A 21,409-nucleotide genomic window follows, 5' to 3' on the forward strand; every position below is an offset into this window, starting at 1 on the left:
TCAGTTGAATAACTAAATTTTAGGTTGGGAACAGAAAAGCACAATCAACTCATTTCCTCCATATTTTAGGTTATCAGATAGCCACAAGGTAGCTGGTACTGGTCTCAGCAAGTAGTCCAGACAAAGCTTCTGGCTAACACAAGAGTAGCCATTTCAATCCTTAAATTAGTATTTTCTTCCCAGGGAAAAATATTATTAAATGTTAGAGTCTTGGGGCTGGGGCTGTAGCTCAGTGATAGAGTACTTGCCTAGCATGCATTAGACACTGGGTTCAATCCTTAGCACCACATAGCAAATAAGATAAAGGCATTCTGTCCATTTACAACAACATTTAAAAAAAAAAAGTCTAAAATACCAAACAGAGGTCAATTCAAATACAACATTGCACTGATAGCTTTAGTGTAATTTTAGGCTTTAATAACTTCAAGAAGTATAAATTCTATGAATTTACACAAAACATCATTTGAAGGTAAAATTATTTCAATTTCATGATCACTTGGTTTTGTGAATTTTTGAACAGTAAATATATTTTAAATTTTTTGTTTCAGTCAATATTTGCCATCGTGTTGGGATATTAAAATTCAAAATTATTTGAAATTCACAAAATTAAGTAATGGAGCAGCTCAGGAGGCTGAGGCACGAGGATCACATGTTCAAAACCAGCCTCACAACAACAGGCACTAAGCAACTCAGGGAGACCCTGTCTCAAAAAAAAAAAAAAAGGGCTGGGGATGTGGCTCAGTGGTCTAGGGCCCCTGAGTTCAATACCTGGTACCAAAAAAAAGGGTGGGGGTGAGGTTGTGGCTCAGTGGTAGAATACTTGCCCTGTACACATGAGGCGCTGTGTTCAAACCTCAGCACCACATAAAGTAAATCAATAAGTAAAATAAAGGTATTGTGTTTATGAAAAAAAATTAAGTAATGGAGATTTAAATGAGTTTCAAGGAAATTTAAATTAAGAAAATTTAAATGAGTTTCAAGTGATGGTTTTTCTAAGTGTTATCATTTCTACCTAAGAAGTTCTCAAAGTTTAAGACAGCACTAAGACCTTTGGGATACCTGTATGTGAAAATGTGGAGTGGGGGGGGACAAACATAAACTTTTATAATTTATACTCAGCTATGTTCAAAGAAAATTGACAGTAGAATGAGACGGACATGGGCTGGGGATGTGGCTCAAGAGGTAGCGCGCTCGCCTGGCATGTGTGCGGCCGGGGTTCGATCCTCAGCACCACATACAGACGAAAGATATTGTGTCCGCTGATAACTAAAAAAATAAATATTAAAAAATTCTCTCTCTCTCTCTTTAAAAAAAAAAAAAGAGAGACGGACATCATTACCCTAAGTACATGTATAAAAACACAAATGGTGTAACTCTACTTTGTGTACACCAATAAACATGGAAAAATGTGCTCTATTTATGTAATATGAATTGAATTGCATTCTGCTATCATATATAACAAATTGAAATAAATAAAATAAAAAATTAAAAAAAGAAAATTGAAACCATTTATAACAACATATACACACATATAAACAACAAGATGTAAAGCTGAGTCAAAAAAATTATGGAAGCTAGAGAGACATGTTTCTAAGTGACTGAAACATTAGGAAAAGTATGGGAGAATGATGCAAGTTAGTAGCATTATCTGTAAAACAGTTTTCCTATATTATACTACATTTTCACTTTGAAGGGGGTTGAGGATGCATTTATATTTGGGATACTTGTCCTAAAGATAGTATTAAGACCTTGATATTTTTGTATTAACACTATTATTGCTGATGATGCTGTCACAGGAAAGCAAGGAGCTGGAAACTTCAAACCTTGATTCTTGTATTCCGACAAAAGAATTTTTTTAATGTTTACTTTTTATTTGTAGGTGGACACAACACCTTTTTTTAAATTTTATTTGGTGCTGAGGCTCAAACCCAGTGCCTCACACGTGCTAGGAAGCGCTCTCCCACTGAGCCACAACCTCAGCCCCTGATGAAATAAAATTTAAAGTCAAACCCCAAAAGTCATGCAAGAGAACTTTATTATAAGTGAAAGTTAAACCTAAGTAAAACCTAAGTAAGTCTCATACAGGGAGCACTCTGAAAATTTCAGAGTGGGCCATCTCTGAGCAGAGAACGGCAAGGAGACAATGCTGTCTACAAATTTATTACTGTTTGATGTTTACCAGGAAAACTGGGACCACCTTCTGTACTGTACCCCTTGCCAACCAGATGTTCAACTCCTACTTCACATGGGGTGGTGGAGTTTTTCACCTTAGTTGGTCCTCTCCAGAACTGTCATGGTGGCCATCCTATTTAGAGGGGCTTCATTTATAAGTCAATCCCATGTTAATATGGGTGCTAGGGTCAATAGCTGGTCAGAAGATACCTTAGTGCCCTGCTAAAGGAATCTTCCTTCCCAGACAGATAGAGACACTTAGAGTTATAATTCCTAACTTCACATCAACCTCAGCGGAACCTGTCAAGTTAATTCCATTAATCCTTTTCTCTTGCTGTGTTTCCCCATTAGCTCATTTGTTTCTGTTTATTGTCTACAAATTAAGTATAACCCTCCGTTTCTTATCTACTTTGGAAGTAGTTTAAGAAGACCCTAAAGTAATTTAAAGAACACTCCTGACTTTGCCATGCATTTCACTTCTCTTTGCTAGCTACCATTTAACAATGCTTTTCCAGAAAAGGTGAAACAATTAACTTTGAAAGATAAACAATAAAAGAATGCAGTGGGGGGGCTAGGGTTGTGGCTCAGTGGTAGAGCACTCGCCTAGCACATGTGAGGCCCTGGGTTCGATTCTCAGCACCACATATAAATAAATAGAATAAACGTGTTGTGTCCACCTACAACTAAAATATAAATAAATATTTATATATAATATATGCAGTGGGGCTGGGTAGAGTACTTGCAACCATGCGTGCGGCCCTGGGTCCCAGTGATAGAAGAAATTGCAGAAAAACACTTAATAAATATTAGTTTTCCTTCCCTCTAATAGAGATTGTCTAGTTCAGTGGTTCTCAACCTTGGCTCCACAGTGGAAAGACCCCTGAGTTTAAAAAGCACAGATCTTGGGTCCCACGGAGCTTTGGATTTAATTGGTCTGGGTTACAAAATGAGCATCCAGAATTTTAAAGCCCCCTGGTGATCCTAATGTGCAGCTGAGGTTGAGAAACACTGCTGTAGTTCAGTATATAATCAAGTATATGTCAATATAAAAATATGTGCAGATGTTCAGAGCTCCAATTTTTAACAGTAGCATCAATCTCAAATTTTATAATCAAAGAGGTTGGGAAAAATCAGTCAACAATCAACATTAATAAATCTCAAAAAATATGTCAAGCAAAATATGCCAGACATAAATGGTGTGATTCTATTTACATAAAGTTAAAAGAAAAGAAAACAGAACGGGGCGGGGGAAGGTTGGGGGAATCAACTGAGGAACACTAGAGGGAAATTCCTGAGATGGAAATGTTCTACATTTTTGATTAGGGTATATGGAAATACACATTTATTAAAACTCATCGAAATGGACAATTGAGATCTGTGTGTATGATTTCGCCATATGTAAATTACAGTTCCGTAATAAGAATGAATAAGTAAACCTGATTAACTTAAATGTGGATACCTATGACCAGGTCGGGGAGGCAGCGATAATAATTACTTCAGATGATCCCCCAGATCTTACTAGATTAAAAGGAACTGCACACCCCAGATCAGAACCACTGAGAAGGGAGAGCACACAGCAGAGACGGGCAAAACCTAACAAATCTCCACAAGACTGGTAGTCGAAAACAAGGGGTTCCCAAGACAGCGGCGCCTAGTGTCACAAGAATATAATCCCCTACGCCATTTTCCGGTACTCGCAAGTGCGACCGTGTATCGGCACCGGAAGAATCCGGAGGGAAACGTCTCCACCGCCTTAAAGGAACCGCAGGTTAATTTGGTTCCCGCGCGGATGTTGGAGCTGTAAGGCGCCTGGCGGTCGGCGGCTGCAGCTCTGAGGGAGGAGGAAGCCGGGGCTCATCTTCTCTCCGCTGCCGCCATGATTCCAGTGTCGCTGGTGGTGGTGGTGGTGGGCGGCTGGACTGCCGTCTACCTGACCGACTTGGTGCTGAAGGTGAGGGCCTCGGGCCTAAGACCCAAGCCGGTGGTGACCAGGGCCCGATCGCAAGGTTCTGTGTCGCCCGAGGCCTTTCTCTTCCCCTGCCAAGAGCCTTCGGGGCTAGAAGCCGCACCGCCGGTGCCCACGTGCGGCCTTTTGCGTGGCGCATCCGCCCGATGGAGTAAATAAAGCACGGCTGGCTGCGGGAGGGGTGTGGCGGCCCGCGCAGCTACCGCTGCCGCATTGCGGGTGACGGTCATCGCTGCCTTTGATCTTGCCGGGAAGGCGACAATGGTGGGCTAGGGGATGCGGGGCGGGTCTTGCTGGACCCCACAGTAGCAGTGTACCAGGGAGGAAAATAAAACATCTGTAGGAAAGGCTTTCTTTTCCCTCATTGTTTTAGGGTTACGACCCTCTAGAGACAATGGTATTGGAATGAATCTAAATCAAGTCATGATTGAAATCACTGATTTCAAACTCAGAGGTGCAGAGAGTCATCTTGGGGTTCCGGTTAAAAATGCAGATTCTGATTCAGCAGATCTGGGAAGGTTCCTAAGATTATGCATTTCTAATCCGTTCCTGAGTGCTACCGATGCAGCTGGTCCCCAGACCATTATTGAAAGTAGCACGCTCAAGTATCAAGGATTTAGATAACCAGTTTTCTATTATTCGAATTCTGATTTGCACCCTGCACCTTCTTCACACTAGCCACACGCCCTCTGGGTGCATGGTCCATATTTGAGTTATTTGGGAATGGTAGCAAAAAATAGCAACGATTTTCTGACCACGTGCTTCAAGAACCTTTTCCAGTCGAATATTGGGGGGGGGGGGTGTGAGGGTAACTATATGTGGAATAAGATCATATACGTTCTCAATGGTTTAATAAAAACACCAATTATGAACAGGAAAACCTTTATGTAATGAATACTGTTTTAAATAGAATGCTGTAGTATTGTGTGTCTTAGATATAACAATAAAATGAAGTGATGCTTGTTCGTCATTATTTTTAAACTTGCCAAGTGCAAGAGATTATACACGTAGTTCTTAGGAGAGCTGGGTGCTGCCACTTCCTAACCATTTTGACTGGGCAAATTACTACCTGTGCCACAGTTTCTCATCTTTAAATAGGAATAATAATAGGAAGGATCTCCTGAGATTATAGAGAGGAATATGTTAGTACATCCACATAAAGGCTTGTTATACAACCTAAGGTGTAAGGACCCCATCTCAAAAAATAAAAGGACTGGGGAGGTAGCTCAGTGGTAAAGCACCCCTGGGGTTCAATCCCCAGTATCGCGCACACACACACACACACACAAAGTCAAATCTATACAGTCTTTCATCAAGTATATGAGGTGATCAGGATGTCTCTTTAATTTCAGTAACAGCCCTCAGCTCCCTAAGAGTATTAATTCTCAATCAAAAGACCTAATGACTCATTCAGAGTGTCTGCCTAGGGAATAGAGAGACCTTAACTTCAGGAGCTTGTACCTTCAGCTTCTCTGCTTCTAGCTTGATCTGCTATTCCACCCTTAGTTGTTTTTTGTTTTGTTTTAGCATTTTTTGCAGTACATATCTGCTGGAGGGGTATGTCACTCTCCTTTTAAAGTCTTGGAAAACTAAGAGGTTTTAAAAGCTACCCAAAGACTGAGATGAGAAAACCTTAGATATGTATATTCAGACTCAGGTCACTTTTTAATCACTGTGATAGGGCTGAAATAACCTTCTAGGACAAATAAGCCTCACATAGGTGAGCATCAGTTATATCTACTTACAGTCCTTATTATAATTGTCAGATATATAACATAGCCTTATGTTATCTATAATCCTGTATTAGTCAAGTACTTCAAACTCTCCTAAATATAAAACTATTGTAGCTGTGTATAAGCAACTATTCCCACAACCCCCAGAGAATTTAAGAGATGTTACTGAGACCAAGATGGCTTTAGGTAAGTTCTGTACTTTTACATGTTGGAAGTTGGCCTAACTTAGGGTTTCTCAGAAGATAGAAAGCACAGATTATAGCTGAGCATGGTAGCACATGTTTCTAACTGCAGCTACTTAGGAGGCTAAGGCAGGAAGATCACATACTTGAGGACAGCCTGGGCCTGTCTCAAAGCAGAAAATTAAAAAAAAGGGTTGGAGATCTACCTAAGTGATAAAGGACCTCCGGATTCAATCCCCAGTGTAGCAAAAAGGAAATTAAAAAGAAGGAAAGCACTGATTCCAACTAACCTATCCTTTGTGTTGAATTGATTGTAACATAAGGCCTCTTTCCTTTCTGTGGTAAAAAGGAAACCTGTGCTGTCCAATGTGGTAGTTATTGACCACATGTGACTATTAAGCATTTGACATGGAGCCATTCTGAATAGAGATGTGCTGTAAGTTTAAAGTTAATACCAGATTTCAAACAAAGTCAAAACCAGTATCTCAATATTTTATTATATTCATTACATGTTGAAATGATATCTCGGATATTTGGGGTTAAAATACATGCTAATTAATCACTTTTTGATTATTTAAAATTTGAAATATAATTTAAATTTATATGTTGTTAACATTTGTGGCTCACATTATATTTCTGTTGGACAATACCATTCTAAGCAGAGGTCAGCAAACTTCTTCTATAAAAGATTTTAGTCTTTGTGGGCAACACAGTCTATCTGTCATATATTCCTGTTTGTTGTTGGTTTTTAAAATCCCTTAAAAGTGCAAAAACTAGGCTGGGTGCAGTGGCGCACACCTGAAATCCCAGCAGCTCATGAGGCTGAGTCAGGAGGATCACAAGTTTGAGACCAGCCTCAGCAACTTAGCGAGGTGCTAAGCAACTCAGTGAGACCCTGTCTCTAAATAAAATACAAAATAGGGCTGGGGATTTGGCTCAGTGGTCGAGTGCCCCTGAGTTCAATCCCCAGTACCAAAAAAAGTGCAAAAACTATTCTTAGTTCACAGGCTATACTAATACAGGTTGTAAGCCATATTTGGTTTGTGGGCCATGATTTGCCAGACCCTAACTTCAGCAGCTCAAACCTTTAATACTCTGAAGAATAAACAGAAAGCTTTAAAAGACATTTGAGCAGTTCAGCATTGTGATTTCTTATAGAAAATACTTTTTTCACTTCTTATATGTTATAAATTGTTCTTCAAAATTAAGTGATATGAAATTTTTTTCTTTCTCTTATAGTCATCTGTCTATTTTAAACATTCTTATGAAGACTGGCTGGAAAACAATGGATTGAGCATCTCCCCTTTTCACATAAGATGGCAAACTGCAGTTTTCAATCGTGCCTTTTATAGTTGGGGACGGCGGAAAGCAAGGATGCTTTACCAGTGGTACTCTTCATCTTCTCTTTTTGATTTAAATTAGTCATGTTCATGAGGAATAGCTTGTTAAATTAGCCATTTCCATCATATTTTTGATCTACCAAGTTTTTGAATATTGGCAGTAGAAAATTTTTCTAGTTTTTAATAACTTTATAGGATTGTATCATTGTGCTTTTACATACATTAAAAATCATGGTTGTGCTGGGCATAGTGGCAAACACCTGTAACCCCAGCAGCTCAGGAGGCTGAGAAAGGAGGATGTAGACTTCAAAGCCAGCCTCAGCAACTGTGAGGCACTAACCAACTCAGTGAGGCCCTGTCTCTAAATAAAATATAAAATAGGGCTGGGGATGTGGCTTAGTGGTTGAGTGCCCCTGAGTTCAATCTCTAGTACACACACACACACACGCACATACACACACACACACACACAGTCATGGTTGTACAACTATAATGCACCAATAAAAAATGTGGGGGAAAAATTGTGTTTTATGGTTTGGGTTTACAATGATCTCTAGGATACCCCAGATCCTGACAGGTTCTTAGTTGAGGGAAGGTGGGGTTGGAGGGTGGTCTGAATTCCTTTTTGTTAAAAATATAGCTCCAGATAGATTACAGCTAAATATAAACAATTAAATCATCAAAGAGTTAACAGAAAATGCAACTAATGCTAATCAAAATATACAGTAGAACAAAGGAAATAATAAGAGCAGAAATTAGTGAAATAGAAAGTATACAATAAAGAAAATTGGCAAAGCCAAATTTTGGTTCTTTGAAAGGATTAATAAAAGTAACTAATCAAGAAAAGAAAAAAAAAAACACAAACTCAAAGTCAGAATTGAAAAGAGGATGTTACTACAGATTCTGTAGACAAAAAAGAGACTATTAAGAACAAGTCTACAATTATAAATTTGACAGTTTAGATGAAATGAACCAGTTCCTTGAAAAACACAACTTATCAGAAAGTTAAAAAATAAGCTGGTTGTGGTAGCACACACCTATAATTCCCAGCAACTTGGGAGGCTGAGGCAAGAGGATCTCAAGTTTTAGGCCAGGCTCAGCAATTTATCGAGGCCCTCAGCAACTCGGCTACTCAGCAAGACTCTGTCTCTAAAATTTAAAAAGGCAGGTGGTGCACCTGGGAATATGGCTCAGTGGTTAAACACCCCTGGGTTCAATATTTGGTACAAATAAATAAAATAAAAACATTAGGATGGGCTCAGTGGTTAAGTGCCCCTGGGTTTAATCCCTGGTACCAAAAGAAAAAAAAGAAAATGGAACATATTATTCTCCACTATAGCACAGTAACTTCTAATTATTAAAAAAGTAGAAGAAAATGAACTATTAAATCTTCCCATATTAATATTTAGACTAGTTTATCTCAAAGTAAAGCTAAAATACAATGCAGACAAAAATAAGTGAAAAACAATGGTATATAATGCCAAGAGTTGTCCTAACTATGTTCAAATAAGATCAAAATAGAGCTGTGTGAATGAGCAAATACCATGAGAGGAACCCAACTAATTTTTTTTAATTGGGATCAACACTGAGCCTCTCTGGGTACCAGGAAATTATAAATTATTATAACTGCTTAAAGAAATTAGCGCCAGTGCTAGAGTCAAGTATTTGAAGTTCAGAGAGGAAAACGAGACAGAGTTGTTGAACATTTAGCCATTATTTTAAAGCTATGAAGTGTGGTTGGGCAGTGAATTTGTTAGTGCGCAGATTGTGAAGAGTTGTACATTTATATGATTTTTTTTTCATCTTGACAGGTTCAATTTTGGAATGGTCTTTGGTGTAATTGCCATGTTTAGCTCTTTTTTTCTTCTTGGAAAAACATTGATGCAGACTTTGGCACAGATGATGGCTGACTCTCCCTCTTCTTCTTCCTCTTCTTCTTCCTCCTCCTCTTCCTCTTCTTCTTCTTCCTCTTCTTCCTCCTCTTCCTCCTCTTCCTCTGCTCTTCACAATGAACAGGTGTTACAAGTTGTGGTAAGTACCTTCTTTTTGTTTTAAATAACTGTTGAAATGTAGATACAAGATTTCTTTCTGGCTAGTATACCTAGTATCCATAATATAAACATGAAAATAAAAGCCTTAAAATTTTTCAAATTACTTGCTTAAATAAAAAATACTGGGGACTGGGGTTGTGGCTCAGTGGCAGAGCCTAGCATGTGTGAGGCACTGGGTTCAATCCTCAGCACCACATATAAATAAATAAAATAAAAGGTCCATAGACAACTAAAAAAAAATTTTAAGTAAAAAATACTAATTAGTAAGTAATGAGAGGAATTGTGATATTTGGTAGTAGCATAATAGTTATAGCAGTGAACAAATGGGCCAGTATCAAAACTGTCAGCAATTACAGAGATATTCAGCTTAATTCATATTGTCATCTTAAGGTGTTAAATGATTGTTGCTTTCAAGGAATAAGCATGCTGACTTAAGGTATCTATAATGTACAAGTAAATTGTATTTTAGTCTTATGCAGAGTGTTCCCCTTTTCATTCCATGGCTTTCAGAGTATAACCAATAATATCTTTTTAATTAAAAGTATAGCTGGGCTGGCAAGATGGTGTGCCTATAATCCTAACAGCTGGGGAGGCTGAGACAGGAGGATTGTGAGTTTAAAGCCGGCTTCAGCAAAAGTGAGGCACTAAGCAATTCAGTGAGACCCTGTCTCTAAATAAAATACAAAATAGGGCTGGGGATGTGGCTCAGTGGTCGAGTGCCCCTGAGTTCAATCCCCAGTACCCGCCAAAAAGAAGTATAGCCAGGCGCATGGCATGGACCTGTAATCCTGGTGGCCTAGGAAGCTGAGGCAGGAGGATCGCGAATTTGAGACCAGCCTTAGCAACTTAGTGAGACCCTGTCTCTAAATAAAATACAAAAAAAAAAAAAAAAAGGCTGAGGATGTGGGTGAATGGTTAAGTGCTCCTGAGTTCATTTCCTGGTACCAAAAAAAAGTATAATACTGGGATTGTGAGTGTTACTCAGTGGTAGACTGCTTGTGGGCATGTGTGAGACCCTAGGTACAATCCCTACCACCACCACCACACACAAGAAAAGAGGTATAACACCTTTCCAAATAGTCACTGTGATTCTTGATGTAAAGAATAATGTGCTGAATTGTACTCCTTTGACTGTAATCTATTTACAATAATTCTCACATTAAAGAACATGTGTATACCTATACCTACCATTCCATGGTAAGCCCTCTACCAACTGAACCATATCCCCAGTCCCCCCCCCCCCTTTTTAAGCAGAACTGGGGATTGCACAACCCAGGTCCTCAGGCATGCTAGGCAAGCACTGTGCCATCGTGCTACATCCCCAGCCCTAGTTGGTTCACTTTTATTTCACATTTTTAAATTTATTTATTTTTTTTTCACATTTTTAAATTTATAGTTCCCATTCCATGAAGCATGGATATTAAGTTTTTAATCATGTTTTGTTAATGGAATATACTGTTTAAGAGTCAGTGACAGTTATATTTGCAGACTGGGTTTTGAACCCAGAGGTGCTCTACCACTGACCTACATCCCTAGCTTTTTACATTAAGTTGCCCAGGCTGGTCTCAATCTTGCGATCCTCCTGCTTCAGCCTCCTAAAATTAGCTGGGATTATAGTTATGCCAACCATGCCCAGTTCCTCTTTCTGTTTTTTTTAACTCATTTCTTTGTGATCTCTGCTAGGCTCAGTAATTATGGAAAGATTTAGAAGTCATTTATAGAGAATGATAAATAGTCAGTTTTTTCTTAGAAGTAAAAACTATTCACCGGGTGAAGCACTAGAAAAGTATAGCTAGGCCCTATTTACGTGGGGGACAGAAATCCAATCCTGGCAGAACTTTTAGAAGGATAGCTTTTATGATTGCACTACAGTTGAACATCATATAAGGTGCTGTGGGAACAGTATAGGAATGCAAGGTGAGCCTGGCACTGGGAAAAGAATAAAAAGACAATCTTAACAGAATAATGAGAAGAGTTCACATTGACTGGGAAAGGAAGATAGAAATTGGGCATCTCAGTAATGAAACAATGTAACATAGGAGGGAATAATCATAGTAATAATAAGACCTAGTTAACATTCAGCGCTTCCTGTGTGAGCTTTCTGTACCTTTTTTATTTTACTCTTGTGATTATCCAGAGGTAACTGTTGGTGTTCTCCCTGACTTACCGATGAAAAAAATCAAGGCACAGAGATAGTGACTCTACCTGTGGTCACAGCTAGTAAATAATAGGTCCATCATCACTGACCTTAGAGCCAACACACATTATGTTGTATTCCTCTGGAGGACAGATATTTCAAGAAAGTATAAATAATATTGACCTATATCTATGAATTATATGGTGGAAGAATGGGTAGGAGGGTCAGCAAGAGAACAGGACAATGCAGGAGATAAGATGGGAAATATAGGTAGGGTCTAGGTTAGGAAGGACCATTCTAGGAAGTTTTAGTTTTACCTATACATAATAGATATGTGCAAAATGGAGCAAAGTTGGCTAAACTAAAGATAGGGAGACCATTTAAGAAGGCTATTAGAAGTGATGAAGATCTAAACTAAATTAGTGGTATAGGAAAAGGAAGAGATGGATTCAAGTTATCTTTTGGAGTGCAGTTTTTAGACTTAGTGGCAGATTGAATGTGAGGTTAGAGGAAGAAGGAATAGTTCATGATGACTCTCAGGTTACCTGACTGGTTATTGCTCACCAAAAAGAGGATAGGATGGAAAGAAACTGATGGAGAAAACATGATAATTGACAGATGTATCTACCTTCTAGATTTTGAATGACAAAATGTTGTGTAGAGAAGAAATTGTTTCTTCTTTCTGATTTTCAGTTTATTCTAGTTTTCACAAAAATATTCATTCTATTAGGCAAACTGTGCTTTGGAACCATTAAGTTAGCAGCCAGCTCAGGAGGCTGAGGCAGGAAGGTTGTAAGTTCAAAGCCAGCCTGGGCAACTCAGTAAAATCCTATTTCAAAATTAAAAAATAAGGGGCTGAGTGTGTAGGTCAGTGGTAGAGTGACCCTCAGTTGAATCCCTAGTCCCTACCTCTCACATACACACAAAGAAGTCAGCAAACCTGTAGTCCACCATGCCTATTTATGTGTAATTAAGGACATTATGTCTGATGGGTGCAGTGGCACACGCCTGTACTCCCAGCAGCTTGGGAGGCTGAGGCAGGAGGATTGCAAGTTCAAAGTCAGCTTCAGTGTATAGAGTATAGTGAGGCCACAAGCAACTTAATAAGACTCTGTATCAAATTTTTGAAAAAGGGCTAGGTATGTGTCTCACTGGTTAAGTGTCCCTGGGTTTAATCTATGGTACCCCAAAAAAAAAAAAAAAAAAAAAAAAAAGAATTTTTGTCTCCTGAGTTTGATATAAGCCATTGTAGCTTAAAGAACATACATTCAGTTTACTGTTTACTCTAAAATTCAGTTTACTCTAAAATTCCCTACACACCATGTTCAGTATTAATTCCTCAAACCCTGGCACTCTTGTGTTATTGAGAGTATTCTGTATTCAGTATTCTGATACAGCTAATACCCTGTGTGATCACAGCAAACAGATGGGCCATTTTGTACTGTTGCCAGCAAATAAGACCTACCATCTGTTGGTATAGTCACACACTAAAATTCTTACCTTATCTCACTTATTATTACATCCAGAAGACAATAAAGAGAAGGAACAAATATCCTATTAGATCAGGCTTACTGGTTTATTTGAAAGGAAGGTAAGGCAACCTGGATATTTTGTGAGATAGAGGATATGAGAGTGAATCTTTTTTTTTTGGTACCAGGATTGAACTCTCAACCACTGAGTCACATCCCCAGCCCTTTTTAAAAAATATTTTTAGTTATAGATGGACACAATACCTTTATTTTATTTATTTATTTTTATGTGGTACTAAGCCTCACACATGCTAAGCAAGTAAGTGTTCTGCCACTGAGCCCCAACCCCAGCCCCTCAGCACCCCCCGCCCTTTTTTTAAGAGACAGGGCCTCACTAAGTTGCTGAGTCTGGCTTTGAACTCATGATCCTCTTGCCTTCACCTCAGGAGCCGCTGAGATTACAGATGTGTGCCACAGCACTTGGCCATAGTACATAAATTTAGAGAAGGGTCAGAGAAAACTAAACAACAGAATTGAACAGACCTTTAACAACATGAGACTGGAGCAAGTATGTTGAAAAGGGATATTGATATTTGTGAGAAAAAAGTAGCTCAATAGGGTCAAGTAAAGAGAACTTCAGATAATGAGATATTATGCATACATTACGAATGATGATGAAACGGATTTTATAACCAGAGAAAGGAGGCATGGAATTATTGGAATTTGGAAAATGATCAAAGCAGCATTCTGTGAATCTCCTCTTCATTTAATAAAGGAGGCTTAAAAGTGAAACTCCTGGGGCTGGGATTGTGGCTCAGTGGTAGAGGGCTCGCCTAGCACGGGCCGGACCTGGGTTCGATCCTCAGCACCACATAAAAATAAAGGCATTGTGTTGTATCCATCTACACCTAAAAAATAAATATTTAAAAAAAAGTGAAACTCCTCTGGAGCTGTGGATATAGCTCAGTGACAGAGCACTTGTCAAGCATGCGCAAAGCCCTAGGTTCAATCCCCAGTACAAAAAAAAAAAAATCCTAAAAAATGAAACTCCTGCTGAATAAATTCTGATTGAGTTGGAATTGAAACTTTAAATCATAAAATTCTTTGAAAGAAAGAACCTCAGATTATTGTTATATGAACACAGAACGAGGAAGGCGTAAAACTAATGTCAAAGTATGAATTTTATGTAACAGTAACACCTTTAATTTTTTTTTATTTTAAAGCTGTTTTTTTTTTTTTTGTAGAGAGTTTTAGATTCCTGGCAAAATTGAGAGGAAAATATTGAGTTTTCCTATATACCTCCCAACCCCTACACATGCACAGCCTCTTCCACAATCAACAACCCCCACCAGAGTGATATATTTGTTATAATTGACAAACCTACACATCTACACTGGTTGGTCATCACAACTCAGAGTCCATAGTTGACATTGAAGTTCATTCCTACCTGTGTACAGTGGTGCACGCCTATAATCCCAGCAATTTAGGAGACTGAGGCAGAAGGATCACAAGTTTGAGTCAGCCTCAGCAACTTAGCTGACACTGGCTCAAAATGAAAATTAAAAAGGACTGGAATGGGGCTGGGGTTGTGGCTCAGTGGTAAAGTGCTTGCCTAGTATGTGTGAGGCACTGGGTTCAATTCTCAGCACTGCATATAAATAAATAAAATAAAGTGCATTGGCAAGTAAAAAAAATATTTTAAAAAAAGGACTGGGTTGTTGCTCAGTGGTAGAGCACCCCTGGATTCAATCCCCAGTATTAAAAAAAAAAAAAAAAAAAAACCTCCTAGTATTGTAGGAAATGATGAATCTTGATAGATTTGACTACATAAAATTTATTTATAAATGAAAAGCAAGATAAGATTACAAGACAAACTAGGGAATACATTTGTGATGTATTACAAAGGACTGCTATATCTGAAGTAATCTTAAATATTAGTGAGGAAAAGATGAATATTTATTTTACTTATTTTGGAGCTGTGGGTTGAACCTAGGGGTTCAGACATGTTAGACAAGCAATCTACGCCCCTCAAGATGAATACTTTAGGATTTTAAAAAAAGGTCATAAGATCATAAGTAGGCAACTCACAAATGTCAAAAATATTGACAAAAATATGAGGGAATTTCAGTTTTACTAATGAACAAAAAAATGTAGTTCCATCACAAATTTGAATAAAATGAGCTTGTCCAAGCTTATGGAAGGGTTGGCTTTTGAAGAACAGTGTGATAGTATGTATCAAAGTTGTTAAGGTTTGGATATGACACGTCCCCAAAAAACTTCTGTGTTAATTCAGGAATATTCTGAGGTAAAATGATTGGATTGTGAGAGCTGTAACTTAATCAGTTCATCCTAGTTTGAATGGACTGACTTGATGGTTACTATAGGTGTGGGGCATGGCTGGAGAAGGTGGGTCACTGGGTGTGCCTTAGAAAGGTGTATCTTCCCTCTAGCCCCTCCCCCAAACCCTCTCTGCTTCCTTGTTTCCTTGAGCCAAACACTTTCTTCTGCCACGCCCTTCCTCCATGATGTTCCGCCTCATTCTAACCTAGAGCAATGAAGTCTGCTGCCCTTGGACTGAAAATCTGAAACTGTGAGCCAAAATAAGTTTCCTCCTCTAAGTTGTTCTTGTCAAGTATTTTGGTCATAGAGACAAAGCTAACACAAAAATCCTTTAAAGTTTGAGAGTAAATGTTTTCCTGTGAGGCATAATGTTAACTAGTGGATAAAGATTAGCACATTTAATCCTCAAAATGCCCTTTTATGCAAATTTGGTTATTTCCATTTTAATGATATAGGAAATTGAAATGTTGAGGAATAATATGCCAACTTCCTCAAGGTCATTTATTTAGTTATTGATAGTCAGGACCTGGAGCCCAAGCAATATACCTCCAAAACCTGAGTCCTTAACAACTATGTTCGTCTAAAAATTTATTCCCCCAAAATATTTGGGTATATGTACCCATATCTTTATCATATTATTTAGAAGAGCAGAAACTTTTTTTTTTCAGTTTTTGGCGGACACAACATCTTTGTTTTGTATGTGGTGCTGAGGATCGAACCCGGGCCGCACACATGCCAGGCGAGTGCACTACCGCTAGGGCTTGAGCCACATCCCCAGCCCCGAGCAGAAATTTTTAAAACAATTAAATGCACAGCATTCCATTTCAAAGACTATAATGTGACTATTAAAACTCGTGTTAAGCCTGGCGCAGTAGTGCACACCAGTAATCTCAGCAGTTCTAGAGGCTAAGGCAGGAGGATCCCAAATTCAAAGCCAGCCTCAGCATCTTGGTGAGGCTCTAAGTAATTTAGCAAGACCCTGTCTCAAAATATTTTAACAAAAGATCTGGAGGTATGGGCTGGGGTTGTGGCTCAACAGTAGAGTGCTCACCTAGCATAGCAAGTGAGAGGCCCTGGTTTGATCCTCAGCACGGCATAAAAATAAATAAATAATAGTATTGTGTCCGACTAAAAAATAAATATTTTTTTTAAATCTTTAAAAAAAAGAAGTGGGGGTGTGACTCAGTGGGTAAGAACCCCTGTGTATCAGTCAAGGGGGAGGGGTGCGTGAGGTGGGGATGGGGCTTCAAGGAGTTAGGAAAGCATTGAAAACTTTAAAATTTTTTTTTTTTTTTTGTATTTCGCCAGCAGGATTATACACTTCAATTTTTCTTTAAGTTTTCCAGTTTTTCTTCTTTAAACATTCTCAATTAATATAAAATAATAGTAATGAATGAAAGATGGTATTTTCTCCAGAAAGATAACATTTGGGTCACAACTCTTAGACTGTGAGAAATAGGTGCTCATTATGGAAATTACAGAATCTCTCCCTAAAAGATGGTGTAAGTTGGGAGTGATCATTTACCTTATGAGAAGACTGTGGACTTACTAAAAGAATGTTATAATATCCAGCTCTTATAATAGCAAATTTCCTTTATATATGCATCAATATTTATATGCACAGTATTTTAGGGGCACATGATTGCAAGACAACTCCTGCTCCTTGTGTCCATAATGTAGCTGTGTTCCAAGTGTCTTAATTTCTGCATTAAATTTCAATTTATAGGGCTGGGGTTGTGGCTCAGTGGTAGAACACTTGTCTAGCATGTGCGAGGCACTGGGTTTGATTTTCAGCAGCATATATAAATAAGTACATAAAATAAAGGTCCATGAACAACTAATAAAATATATTTTTTTTAATTTTATATATACACACACACACACACACACACATACACATATATATATATATACGTGTGTGTGTGTGTGTGTGTGTGTGTGTATCTTTTTGGTACTATTTTCTGACCAATATAATTGACAAACTGAATAGAAGCAATGAAGGGCATTGTTTTCCCATGCTGATCAAATGTTTTATTACACTAGCTTTCATTATCAGCTGTCCTATAATTTAAGAATATTAAAATGAAACTCACTAATTTGGGGCAAGGGCAGATGTTCTGAATCACTCCACATAAGTACTTAAAACCATACAGTAACAATTCAGAGGAAGGATTTATAATTTTTTAAGGACTATAAATTTTAACAAATATCCTCAAATCAAGTATCCAGCCTTTGAGGATGGATCAACTGCTGCCTCCTTCACTGTCACTCTGTACTCCCTGCCACTATGCTGGGCTCTCTCATGGTGAGCTCTTCAGGAAGCTGAAGTTGCAACTTTTTTTTTTTTTTTTGTGATGCGGGGGGGATTGAACCCAGGGCCTGTGTGCATGCGAGGCAAGCACTCTACCAACTGAGCTATATCCCAGCCCCAATAAAGTTCCAACTTTTTAACCTAGTGTCTCCTTTTCACTTTGTATTGGTGCTGTGCTTGTTCCAGACAAACTGCCAATTCAGAAACTGACTGGTGTTTCTGCTTTTAATTATGGTATAGATGAGTGAATCATTAATGTTCATGTTATCTTTAGTGTACAGAACATGCAGTTTGGATGTCTAAGCTTTAATACACAGTGAATATCATTATCTCTTGGTGCCCAAGCTCCCTTGCACCTCCAGCTGACAGTTACTGCCATGTTGTGTCTATGAACAGGTTCCTGGAATAAATTTACCTGTCAATCAACTGACCTATTTCTTCGCTGCAGTTCTCATTAGCGGTGTTGTACATGAAATTGGACATGGAATAGCAGCTATTAGGTAATGATATTTATCTTTGTTCTTTTCTACTACATGCAAAGAAGCTTTTCATTTAGGAGGGTTAGTTACTAAAATCTGCTGTATTTAATAACTATTAGTCTTTCTCTGGAAATTGCCCAGTGCATATCCCTCATGTATTACTTTGAGGTAGCTTCTTTTTTCTAGAAAAGATTAATATATTGATGAATGTGCATATCTATAATTTGTGTCTTTCTGCCTTTTGCTGGCATGGTTGTGGCTTCATGGTGCTTCAAGGTTTTTCATCCCATCTTGAAAGCTAATGTTTCTATTTGTCATTGGGTTAGAATGATAACCATTGCACTCAATCTCCCTCACACACCTTGCTACTTTCTTTTTTTTTTTTTTAAGTTGTCAATGGACCTTTATTTTATTTATTCATATGTGGTGCTGAGAATCAAACCCAGTGCCTCAAACATGCTAGGCAAGAATTCTACCATTGAGCTACAACCTCAGCCCCCACCTTGGTACTTTCTTTGGCTTATTAGCTGAAATAATTTCCTGCATCTGGTCATGTGCAGTATTGGCTAGAGTAAGAAAACTAAAAATGCTGATTTAACAAATATCATAGCCTATCTAGAAACTCAAGTGGAAGATAAGAAGAGGATGAAACCTAGGACTTCCTTTGAGAATCATGTCTTGGTAGTCTTTAATACCCAAGTATAATCATTCTAATTATACCTGAGTAATTAAAAGCCTACTAAAATTATAAAATCACGATGGAGCCAGGCATGATGTTGCACACTTGTAAACCCAGCAGTTCAGATCACAAGTTCAAAGCCACCTCAGCAACTTAGCTAGACCTTGTTTCTAAATAAAAAATAAAAAGGGGCTGGGAATGTGGCTTAATGATTAAGCCTAATGATTAGCCCTAGGTTCAATCCCTGGTGCCAAAAACAACAAAAATCATAGTGGAAAGAAGGTACATCACAACTTCCTTGTCACCCTGCTGATAATTACTGCTATAACCAAGCATGCTCACAGGAATGTGTTTCATCCTTTTGAGTATGTAGCCGAGAGAAAAGGCAAACTACTATTTAGAGGAAATAACTTGATTGCTTCTTATTATTGTCCAGTTGCTTATGAACTAGAGTCTGTTGGCAATAAATCCTCATCTTGACAGAACATACACTGTTGCACAGATGTGCATGGTAGTGATTTAAAGGGCAATTAACTTTTATTTTAACTCTCACCTTTGCTTTTATTTTGCAGTCTTTTAGGGTTTACATATAGAGGTGTTGTTAACAACTTAATAGTATAACTTGGGTAATTAATTTTTTAATAAAATCTCAATTGCCAACAAAAGTAAATTGTATTGTCTTATATATTTAGTATTGACAGCACAATATATTAGGGTGCTGCTTTTCTTTTAGAGTAGCTGTTTGGTCTTATGAGACTATTAGTATAATGCTTATTTTAGAAAATAAAGTGATAAAAATAGTTCTCTTAAGGACAATCTGAGCATTATATATTTTCAAAAATATTTAACATTACCTCAATAGGAATAAATCTCCCCTGCTATTTGTAATAGCTAAGATAATTGATAATTTACTTGATAATTTACTTGATAATTATATATTCTTCTGTGTCTTTCTCTAAAAATAGTTCATAGGAAACCATAAAAATTATTATCATTTAATTTCTCAGCAATAACCATCTGTTTATATATATGTCTAATTTCAGTTATTATTCAGCATAATGAAGTTGTTAGTCTATATCAGAATGCTATCTGTTTTATAATTTTTAATTTCTTAGACAGCCAAATATATACTACACTATTCTAAAATCATGATTATATAGTGTATCAACACAGTTTTTTAGATTCCAGGGACTTGGTTTTCAAATCAAAATTTGAAATTAGAGTGATTTTTTTTAAATTACATAAATTATTAATATGACAAATGCAATAGTATTAGTAAATTCCTTTTTCTCTTGTGATTTCTTAGGGAACAAGTTCGATTTAATGGCTTTGGGATTTTTCTCTTCATAATTTATCCTGGAGCATTTGTGGATCTGTTCACTACCCATCTGCAACTTATATCACCAGTTCAGCAGCTAAGGATATTTTGTGCAGGTAACAGACGACTTTTTCTTTTTTTTTTTAACATTCATCTGTGGTTTTTGTTTTAGTTTTCTATGGTTAGTGGTTTTATTGAAAGTACTGACATCAAAAATTACATCTTTTGGTTAATAAACTCAGCTTATAAGGCTCCCTTAAAAGTAGTACAATAAAATAATTTATAATTATTTCTTTAAGACCAATTGAAAGAACACAAATGGTTAAAATTTAAAAAACAAAACACAGAAGAAAGCTTTGTTTTTACTGACGCAAAAAATGACCAAGGGATGGGGATATAGCTCAGTTGCAGAGCACCTACCTAGCATGTGCTAGTTCCTGTGATCCCCAGCACTACAAAATAAAAGAAAAACAGAGCCTGCAAACTATGAAGAATGTTACTTCAGCTGAAATACAGGGCAATTTGCTCAAATCAAAAGAGAACTTGAAGAATCAACCAAGAGATAAAGGAATTCAGAAATGGAGAAGAGATAGCACTCAAGGATGGGGAGGATGGATAATGACTTCTAACATTGTCAGTGTTCAGAGAAACAGAATCACTTGGAGATATACAGCTACATAGGAAGAAATTCTGGGATACATAGATCCATCTGAGTTAAATTAGTATATGACAAATTCATCACAATTCTGCATCTCTTTAAAAGGAATAACTGAAGCTAAGCAAGAGTGTAATTATAATTCTTTTTTTTTTTTGGAGTGGGATACCAGGGATCGAACTCAGGGCCACTCAACCACTGGGCTACATCCACAGCCCTATTTTGTATTTTACTTAGAGACAGGGTCTCATTGAATTGCTTAGTGCCTCACTTTTGCTGAGACTGGCTTTGAACTTGCAATCCTTGAACAGACTGTGACTATACAAGTGTCCAAAAAAAATTGGAGGTGAGGAAAGTAAAAACAGGAAGTCTAAGTACTAATGTTCTCAACTTCATCATAGTGGAAAGAGAGTCTACCTGAAGTTGATAAATCAGAAATAGAGGCTTGACTGTACCACTTAAATGTAAACACTACAAGATCTAAAGACACACATAAAACTTTCAAATTACAATAGTGAAAGCATGAAACAGGTCAACAAAACTGATATCATCAAAAGATAAAATAAGCTGGGTGTCT

The 21,409-nt window shown here is 37.7% G+C and overlaps 1 protein-coding gene across 2 annotated transcripts in view; it reads left to right on the forward strand.

Annotated features, from left to right (window-relative positions):
- Positions 1-3,960: 3,960 nt before the first annotated feature.
- Mbtps2 (membrane bound transcription factor peptidase, site 2) overlaps positions 3,961-21,409 on the forward strand; it is a 45,212-nt gene continuing 27,763 nt past the window's right edge. For both annotated transcript variants that reach the window (XR_011705677.1, XM_027927250.2), the window contains exons 1-5: positions 3,961-4,123; positions 7,293-7,441; positions 9,205-9,424; positions 18,098-18,201; positions 20,166-20,293. Coding sequence is in view for 1 of the 2 variants with exons in the window: in XM_027927250.2 (XP_027783051.1) it covers positions 4,049-4,123; positions 7,293-7,441; positions 9,205-9,424; positions 18,098-18,201; positions 20,166-20,293 (676 nt within the window). In the remaining variant the exon portion in view is untranslated. The remainder of the gene's footprint in view (positions 4,124-7,292; positions 7,442-9,204; positions 9,425-18,097; positions 18,202-20,165; positions 20,294-21,409) is intronic.

The sequence above is a fragment of the Marmota flaviventris genome, chromosome X (genome assembly GCF_047511675.1).
Source record: "Marmota flaviventris isolate mMarFla1 chromosome X, mMarFla1.hap1, whole genome shotgun sequence".
Taxonomy (NCBI): domain Eukaryota; kingdom Metazoa; phylum Chordata; class Mammalia; order Rodentia; family Sciuridae; genus Marmota; species Marmota flaviventris.